Source organism: Papaver somniferum, chromosome 1 (assembly GCF_003573695.1).
Source record: "Papaver somniferum cultivar HN1 chromosome 1, ASM357369v1, whole genome shotgun sequence".
Classification (NCBI taxonomy): Eukaryota; Viridiplantae; Streptophyta; class Magnoliopsida; order Ranunculales; family Papaveraceae; genus Papaver; species Papaver somniferum.
The window spans coordinates 137,535,468-137,545,798 of NC_039358.1; the positions used below are offsets into that span (position 1 = coordinate 137,535,468).

The 10,331-nt window shown below is 38.9% G+C and overlaps 1 protein-coding gene across 1 annotated transcript; it reads right to left on the reverse strand.

Moving 5' to 3' along the window:
• Positions 1–8,539: 8,539 nt before the first annotated feature.
• LOC113351233 lies at positions 8,540–9,796 on the reverse strand. Its single transcript, XM_026595256.1, has one exon. It carries the CDS (start codon positions 9,794–9,796, stop codon positions 8,540–8,542), a length of 1,257 nt encoding a protein of 418 aa, XP_026451041.1.
• Between the last annotated feature and the right edge of the window lie 535 nt (positions 9,797–10,331).

The following is a 10,331-nucleotide window of genomic DNA, read 5'->3' on the forward strand; positions in this document are numbered from 1 at the left end:
GTTGATCTTGATAAGTTGGGACTCCAGGATGATCCTTTCGTTGTAGCCTCCCAAGCTAAGCAGGTATTTAATGTGCCAGACCAGGAAAATAAAAGAAAGTCTATTGTGTTAGGTGCACCTGCCCAAATCTGGAAATATGATGGTGATGAAGTCGACGAGGAATTCAGTACGGCAGTTATTTGTTGGAATGAGTATAAATTGCCAAAGGTAGATAAACTTGACCTGCAAAGGACATCTAGGGATGATTACTATCGAGATGACATTAAGGGTAGAACTGCAAGGAAACCACCAGCACCAACAGCAGTCCCTGCTTCTCAAACGACTGCATCTGAGCAACCATTTCCAAGGACTAAGCGACAAGCCAGGTGATAGAATGTAGTTGTTTGGATTTTTATGTTAACTAGAGAATGAATGTATGGATTGTTGAAAAAAAATTGATTCTTAAATCATGGTGGGGTTTTGTATGCAGATGGGTTTTAGCAATGTTGGATGAGTTTGGATTTGGATATACTGATTATTGAATTAATATTCTGTCATGCTATGATTAGTAGTAATAGTACTAGGCTTGCACATAGATTTTTTTTTGGAATTGGGCCTAAAATAGTCTTTGAATTAATCTTACTCCAACAACATTTTATAAACTGGAGTAATACCCACCATCTTAAACAGCATTTTATATACCCTATTGATTCATTAATTCAGTCATTCCTACCCATCTCTACTTAACAATCATTGGAATTTTAGAATCATTCACCAAGAACATTGCTTGTTTGTGCATTTACACAAACAAGAAGACAATAACAAAAACAAGTCCAATACTACAAACATTCCTTTAACATTTATCAGCTCATTGGGCATTATATCAACTTTTTTCAATTTCCGCATCAGCACCACAAGTTCACACAACTATCAAACCCTCAAAAGATCAAAGCTTTAAACTACCATTACATATTCTCAAAATACCTTCACCAAAAGGCCATAACCCAAACCCCTTTCATTACAAACCATTACTACAAACTTGAAACAACGACTACCCCTTTCAACTTTACAATCCAAACACAAGAAAATTCCCTGTATCTTACTACTTGCCCACAAAATCAAAATAAAATGAAATCCAAAACCGTCCGCATCAACTTTCAAAATACAAAGAAACTTACCATCTTTCGCACCAACATCAGGAAGAGTAGAAGGAAGGAAAATTACCAGAAAAGTTGTTTTGCAAAAAACTTGTTGATCGTTTTCAGGATTTATGCAATGCCTGAAAATCTAACCTTTCCTGGTAACTCTGATGAGCTTACTACCGTTCATCCTCATCAGTATCCATACCCTCTTCACCATAGTCCTCGCTATCAGATGGTGCAGGAGAAGTCCCACTGGATGATGATTCATCATCACTATCCTCATCCCCTTCTTTCCTTTATTCCTCACTTGACTCATCATCGAGATCAGCGATTCGACGGCTCACCTTCACTGCAACAGGTTCACCCTCACTCATGGTGCGAGCAAAAATCTTGGGATTGGAAAGTTCATATTCAAATCGCCTTCTCGCCTTCTTATCATGATAAGAATTCATCATTTGCTTGTCCTCCGCAGCATCCGAATCTAGGTCACTGGTATCCACTTCCTCCACTTCATACTCATACCCTTCTGAGGCCTCGGAATCACTTTCTGTTGAACTGCCAAACTTTGGGGTCTTGGCATGCTTCTCAGCCTTTTCCTCATCCTTCTGTTCTTGCCATTCTAAGAACTTGGGTAGCCATGCATTGTATAGAGCCTCAAATCTCCTTTTATTCCGCTCCTGAACAGCCTCTTCTGCCTCTCTCTGACGAGTTTGCTCTTGAATCCGATGATCAATTTCAGACTGTGCATCTTCTCTTAACTGCTGCAATTCCTCTATGCTCAAAGAAGGGAGAATTGACTTGGCTTGTGAAAATTCAGGTGTTACTGGTGGTGCATTTGGAAGATTTCCGATGGAATTGGTTGAATTCTAGGCAGGATCATCCATACTCTCAATTTAGTTTTCTAAACCTAAACCTTTCCTCTTATGTTAAAGATCTCTCTGAAAATGGTAATCTCTCTGCTAATTAACCCCTCAAATACCCCATTGTTCCAATTCAATTCCATTTATGGCGCTTAGTTAGCCGTCATGTCACTTTGTTAACTACGCCCATTCAAAGCCATTTGTATCCCCTTCACTCTAATAACCATCATTACCCTATCAAGACTTATTTTCAACACCTAATTCCCATTAAGATTTTTACCCTCTTTGGAACTGCCATTAAGGGACTATTTGGTGGGTCACCAAACTTTGATGTTTAACTTTGGGGTATAATTAACTCTTTATGTTTTATGCATACTAGGAGATGGCAGTACCAGTTGGGAGGCTTTATTGCAACCTGCTAAAAATGCTCTTCCTGCTAGAACAGTCCTTCATATAATAGCGTGTCCAAAAAAGGAAAATGTCAGGTCAGAAACGGGTAGCCCGCTTGCCACTTCAAGCCCGTCTCTGACGAAAATAGTTGAGGGCAGCTGCGGTTCGGTACTGGGTTTCGACTTCGGGTCACGGGTAGCCCGCTTAGAGAGTCTGTTTTCCAAATAGCTGCTAAGTGTTTGTTGCCGCCTCTTAACGTCCAATAAGTTGGGATGGCGTTCAATAGGTCTTTTCATGCACTTAGTAGGCATGTGCCTCCACGATATCTCAACTAATTGATATCGAGGATTGAAAAGGGATGGGTGAGATGTGTTAACTGTTGGTCTTCTCGTCCATAAGGCCTGTTTGGAAGAAATCGGTTTTAATTTCCAACTCTGTAACTTCCACATTCCATCTCCGCAAAATCCCTTCAGTGTTCCAATTGTTGAAGCTATGTCTAAGCGAGTTTATAATGCATATCTAAATCTGAATGATCGCCCAGCCATGTCTACAAATCAGGAATCCATGGGTAGACCAGAGGAAAAGAAGGCTAAGATGAATATGCAAGAAAACCAGGTATTGATTTTTGATAATCATGGAAGAATTGTTGGGTTCAAGGTGTTGAAAGTGAATTTCATAGTTGTAATTGACTTTATTAGTAACTGTGATGGTGTTTTTGGTTGGGATTCCCTCATTTCTCCAATTTGACAGGTAGTAGAGATAAGCAGTAGTAGCAGTGAGGAACCAAAGCCAAACATGCAAGTTGGTACTGGAGGTGTTGGAGAAGTCAAAGAGGATAGGGTTGTTATGCATGATAGTGCCAGTTCTTATGCGTTGGAACCTCAACTTCCTCAACTCCAAGGGGCTGATGAAGGGTGGGTGGTGTATGTCGTTCATCCTGACAAAGGCCAGTTTGTGATTAATGAAGGTGTGGTGCTTGTAGGGGAGGAGCAGGTGGTTTGTGGTGGTGCTAGACAGGGGTTCTATTCTGCACCAGTTTCAGTTGCATGCAAAGCTAAGATTCGGGAGAATGACACTCTTGGACTCCCCAATGATGTGGTAGTCTTCCCCAATATCTTCATGCTGGCACCAGTGATGCGACAGTTGGCAGAGGATGCTTATGATATTACAATCTTCGGACCAGGGGAGATAACTGATTCTAATGAGATTCTTGAGGATGTAGTAGTGCCAATGCCTCCTCCTAGAGGAAACTATTCTGTGCCAAGGAGAAAGGCTGCACCAGAAGGGAGTGGAGCTAACAAGAAGGTTGTTGGAAGTGGTGTGGGGACCTCTTGGGTTGCACCATGAGCTTGACCAGTATTCAACCATCCCCTTCCAGATGGTAAAGTAAGTATTCCTGTAAATGTTTTTTGGGTGAATATTGCATATGTTTCTCATGGATAAACAATTAATGCTAGTGGTGCTGATTTTGGATTTGATAGTGTTGGTTTTAAAGACAATGATATTCAATTGAATGTATATGTGGTTCTGGGGTTATTGTATTATGCTTGGTTGAGTGGCTGTTGTGTTTAATTTTGGTTTTGAGCTTGATATGGTGACTATAGTAAATAGCAGGGGGAATTTGAAAGGGGGTTATCATGAAGGTTTTAAATTGTTTTATGAGGTTAATAGTTTTATCTGGGCATTCATATGAACTACTCAAACTGGTAGAATAACATATTAGTACAGGAATGCTTGAGAGAGCAATGAAAATTTTTACCAGAAATCCAGTGTGGTAGCTGAGAGGCAATTTTGACAGCACACATAGTCCAGGAGTAGGATCTTTTAGAAACCAAATTGCAGACTCCCAAGTTATTTATAGCATTCCAATTCAACGGATTACCAAAGAAATTTTGATTATAGGTGTTTAGAAGATTTGCAGAAATAGTTTTGGAGAACCCAATAACTTGCATAACATGGAAGTCATAATCTCTTCCAGAGAAAGCTAGGGAATTAGTCTTGAGGGTATTGGGTGTACTTTTTGGCCACACTTTCAATTTGACGTGTTTATTTAAATGTTGAGTAGTTCAACCAGTGTAGTATTTTCAAAACACTAATCATAAACATCTAAAGATGGGCAGTTTGGTGGATTGGTACGTTATCTAACTTCTTCGAGGTCTTGCGCTCGAATATGGGCGAAAGCTTTTTATTAATTTTTTCAAATCGAACTTTTTAGCCACACTATAAAACCGGCGTGTCTATAGAACACACACTATGGAGACACATATACTAGCGTGTCCAAAGAAGAACTTTTTGGCCACACTTTCAGTTTGGCGTGTTTATTTAAATGTTGAGTAGTTCAACCAGTCTAGTATTTTCAAAACACTAATCATAAACATCTAAAGATGGGCATCTTAGTGGATTGGTACGTTATCTAACTTCTTCGAGGTCATGCTCGAATACGGGCGAAAGCTTTTTATTAATTTTTTCAAAACAAACTTTTTAGCCACGCTATAAAACCGGCGTGTCTATAGAACGCACACTATGGACAGACATATACTAGCGTGTCCAAAGAAGAACTTTTTGGCCACACTTTCAGTTTGGCGTGTCTATATGGCCTACACTATGGACACGCATATACTGGTGTGTCTTTAAATCGTACACTATGGACACGCATATACTGGCGTGTCCAAAGAAGAACTTTTTGGCCACACTTTGAATTTGGCGTGTCAATCAATCGTACACTATGGACACACATATACTGGCGTGTCTAATGAACCAACTTTAAAACCACACCTTAAATGGCGTGACTAACCTTTTGGACATGCCACAACTACCTAATGTGGCCATAGACTGGTCTATTAACACGCCCAATACCTAATGTGGCCATAGACTGGTCTATAAACACGCCCAATCAAAAATTTGAAGTTAACGTGACTAAACGGTTGAAATTTTGACACGCTACTAGCCATGGCGTGGCTGAAAGCACTTATATGAACACGCTCATTGAACATGGCGTGTCTATAGGGTAGAAGTATACCCTATAGACACGCCAAAACCAAAAAGGCGTGATAGGAAAATTTATATTTGGCGTGGCTAAATGCCATTTCTGTACTAGTGTACGTTAATTCCAGGTAGAATGGTGAGCTACTCAACCTCCCACCAATAGAAGCACTACTCTTTGATCTCTTGAGTGCTAATTTTGTCAATCATGAGGGTGACGTTTATAGATGAAAACCACCTTCTTGTAGTTTGATTTGCAGTTAGCACCATTCTCTCTCTCTCGCCAACAACAGGTCCATAGAAACACATCATCATCAACAAGTGGAGCAACATCAAAATCTACAAGGAAAGTTGAAGACGTTTGAGGTTTACAAGCAACAATACAAGGAAGAGCGAAATTTTATATCCAAGTAAAGCAATATACAATGAGCATATTTTTATATACATGTTGAAGACTTACATATAAGGAGCGGAATTTTAAAACAAAGTTTGAAGACTTATTTACAAGAGCGAAGAAAATCAAAAGAAGAGAGTTATTGAAGTTTATGATACGAAGACAATACAAGTTGTGAAGAACAAAGTGGTAAAGTACTTCTTTCATGGCCATGTTAATTTTAATTTCGTTATTATTTGTGTAGTTGCAATCTTTCTATTAAAAAAAAAAAGACAAAAAAAAAAGAAAAAAGAAAAAAATATATATACAAAAAAAGAGAAATACAAAAAGATTTGCATTAGATTGTTATTTGTTCAATAAGGTCATGGGGAAGAAAAATCTATAAGGAAGTTTCAAACAACAAGGAAATTGAGGAAAAGAGTTACAAATTGTCAAAGTTTTATGAAGTTCAAGAGTTTATCGTCAACAGTTGAAGACGAAGACGAAGAAGAAGACGAGCTGAAGACTACGTTTCTATTGGATGCTGTGAGAGTGGTGTTATCATCATTGGAATCAGATGTGAAGGTGGTAAGTACTCTCATCCTCTATTTTTAATAATAATGGTTGATTTCCTTTCTTAGAGATCATCAGAAAAAGTCTTTTATTTCTCACGATCTTGTGGGGTCTCCAAAAATAATTCGGAAGGTTTCCTTCCCACCATTCAACGTGTGTAGGATTCTCTCTTCATTCCTACCTACACACATGTGAGACTCACAAAAAAGCCGTCTTTTTGAATGCAATTACCATAAAATCCTTTTAAGTGAGGCAGAAGTCGAGGAGAAATGCTTATTGATCGCTCTCAAACACGCATTCTCTCATTATGGTGTGGTTATTTCTCACTCAACATTTAAGAATGAGAATATGTTCTTTGATATTTCTAACTTCTTATTACTAGCATGCAGAAACTCCATGTCCTCATAGCTCTTTGGATGCTTTGAAGTTGGAGTAGGTTTTGTGGGTATACCTCTCGTAATCCCTCACGAGACTATAACTCGTCCACTAGAGACACCTAGGGGTTTAAAGGCCTGTTGCACATGCTAAGTGCAACCGTATCCTCGACGACATGGAGTTGTTGTATTCGTTTAGGGTAGTTTGCTCGAGGACTAGCAAAAGCCAAATGTGGGGGAATTTGTTAAGTGCATATATTTTAATGTCGAATCCATGCTAGTAATTGCTTAGTTTCGTGCAAATTATTTTATATTACTCTTGTTTTCTCTTATTTATGTTTTGCTAGGTGAATCATCCAAAAGAAGTGAATTTGCACTTAATTGTGCAATAAAAGAAGTTAGCCGCAATTGGAGAAGGGCCAAAGACCAAGTGGAACTCGTTCAAACCTAGGAGTCCTTGATATCATCTCGAAGAGGACGAAAAGACGAAGCTAATGGCGGAAGAATGGAGTCATTCGGACGTCATATGAAGAAATGACGGGGGATTGAAGCGAGTCAAAGTTGCGAAATTTTGTTGAGGCATGGAATTTATAAAAACACCCGTATTTATTACTCAGGGCAGCCCGGAGCATAACTTGAACTGTCAGTCTTGCAGGACTGACAGTTAAACAGAATATTATTCAAGGCTGCACCATCATCTTCTTCCTTAGGTTTCACCAGGGACGTGCATTCAGCTTAAAAGGGAGGAATCGAAATGATTGATGGGGATCGATTGTTTATAGAGATGGAGCTTGGAAGGTCGCTGGTGATGGCAGAAAACAATGGAGATAGTGAAGCTCGGTTAACCACAGGAGACAGAGGTTCAGGTAGTGATGACGAGAGAAACCAGTGAGCTGCAGCTGACGATGGAGTTCATCTCGAGATGAAAATGCAGAAGACGATGGAAGTACGTTGCTTCCATTGGTTTTTTAACTGAGATGTTAGTGCTGTGGATGGTGATTATGGCAGTGAAGACGACTTGGAGCTGTGAGTTCAGGTCGATATGATCAGTAACAGAGAAGACGAAAGAGATCTGTGATGATTCTCAGTGATCTGTACGTTAAACAGGGAAGGAAGGGTATTCGATGGTGATGACTGATGGAGGTGCTGTTGTCGGAGGTTAACAGGGCTGAGGGAGTAATGTTGTTGGGATGGAATGTAGCAGAGAAGATGAAGCTGAGAAATAACGATGGCAGTGAAGGACTGGCCTCTTCATGGGTTTTGTGTCCCGAGTTCAACAAGGAAGAGAAGAAGAGAGGTCAGGGACGAGAAGATATAGTGGTGCTGCTGCCGTTGATTCTCGAAGCTCGAGTTTGAGTTCACCGTGAAGATGAAATAACACGGAGTTAGAGAAGAGATGGAGTTAGAACGAGAATGAAGGAGCAGAGCTTGGCTGAGTTTCAAAGAAGGAAAGAAATACTAAAACTTACAGGAGCGTTTACGGCTAGAAAGTTTCAGCCGCAAAACTTTAGAGAAAAATAGGAAAACATCCAGGAGAGTTTGCGTATGGGAAAACCCAGACGTTATGGAAAAGAAGAAATTTGAGAAAAAGATCCAGGAGAAGTTGCTGACCGAATAATCAGGCCGTAATGGAAGAAGAAGAAATAGGATGTCAGTTCTGCATAACTGACAAGCCAAATAATGAAAATAAAAATGGGCTGGACTTGGATTTGAGCGCGAGCCCATTAGCTATGGTTACTTCTTTTCACGCCCAGCTTTGGAAGTGAGTTGTTTGGTGCGTTTTTGGGAAGTTTGAAAATTATTTTGCACGGGATTTAAGCACGGGCGCAACTACGACTTTTTTTTTTTTGATAAGAAGACATTTATTTATATATAAGCTGAAGTTTGCAAAATATACAAGATAGGAGTTAATCCAAAAATAACTCTTTCTAGGATGTTTGACATTACATTTTCATTTTCATTCTCCATAGAGAAATAACTGATTTTCCTAGATCTTACTTCTTTAACTAATTTGTCTTCGAAATTAATATAGGTTCTAGATTTATACATAAAGGAAACCGAAACACAATGCATAAGAGAAAATTTGCATCTATTGATGCTTGCCTGAGACCTCCAAGGTTGGTTTTCAGGATCTGCTTCACCTTTCAAAATTTTCATCAAGATTTGACAATCACTGATTATGCAGCAATTTTGTAGCTTTAGTTCCTTCATCCACCTTATCGCCTCAATTCCGGCTTTTGCTTCAGCTTCTAAGGGGTTGGAAGCCCAGCTGCATCCTGCTCGACAATGTTTTCTGGTCCCTGTTTTATCAAGAATAGAGATTGCATATCCCATAGTGTAATCAGCTTCAATAAAAGAGGCGTCAAAGTGTATAAACCAATCATAATTGTCACCGTCAGAGTTGTGATTGTTGTAATGAGACTTCTTAGCATCGGTAGAAACATGACCAGCTTTACTGTCCCTATCTACACTTAACTTCAGGTGGGATGCTCTAATATTATCAATCAGTTTTTTCACATCAGGCACTACATTATCAAAATGCACACTGTTCCTATATTTCCAGATGGACCACAAGATAAAACAAAGCAAATTGTGCTTTTCATTAAGAGATTTAACATTCATCCAGGTTTTAAACCATTGCAAGAAATTAGTATTTCCACTGTTAAGGTGGATGTTATTCAGATTAGAAGCTTGCCAGACCTTCCCAGAAAAGCTACAATTCACAAATAAATGCATTTCATCCTCAACATTCTGATTATCACGCATCATGCAGTATGGTTCAGTATCCTTAACATATTTAGACATGTTTTTCCCAAGAGCAAGAGCATTATTCACAACTTTCCAGCAGAACATATTCACTTTAGGGGTAATATTAAGTTTCCAAATCCGTTTCCAGAAATTAGCTTCATCTTTGTCCAAGTGAAGATTAGTCAGGTAATTATAAACTGACTTAGTCGTGAGATTCCCAGAAGTCGTAGATTTCCATCTGATTCTATCATGTTCATATGTATTAGTAGCAACAGCTTTAATAGCATTATGATAAGCAATATCAATGTAGTAACTAATAATGCACATATCCCAATCTCCATTTGCATTCATAAGATCACAGACATAATTAGGCATATTACAGTCATAAATCATAGGAGTTAAAAGTTGTGTTTGGTTGGGGAGCCAGAAATCAGTCCAAATGTTAATTGTCTCACCATTATTAACTTGCCAGACATAATTGGACTTAATAACATCAAGTCCTTTTTTGATACTATTCCAGATCCACGAGTTCTTATGCTTTCTAGTTTTCTTTAAAGGGTGGTGTGTTCTGAAATATTTATACTTAAGAATTTTTTCCCACAATTGTTCCTGATTGTGAAGTAACCGCCAAGCCGTTTAGTGATTAAAGCTAGATTATGTTTATGCGGGTTTCTAATCCCTAGTCCAGCTTGCCGAATATCTTTAGTAATACTAGGCCAGGCTTTAGGATAGTAACATTTTTTTTTATTCTTTTTCTGCCACCAGAAATCTCTCTGAATCTTATCAAGATTATCTAAAGTTTTTTTAGGAAAAGCGAGGCACTGCATTTGATGATTAGGGTAAGCACTAAGAACATGTTTTATTAAAACAGTGCGACCAGCTTGGTTAAACATTTTTCCAATCCATCCTT

What these genes read in the sequence shown, in the direction of transcription:
- LOC113351233 (XM_026595256.1), bottom strand. Translation starts at nt 9,796, where the DNA reads ATGCCTAATTATGTCTGTGATCTTATGAATGCAAATGGAGATTGGGAT.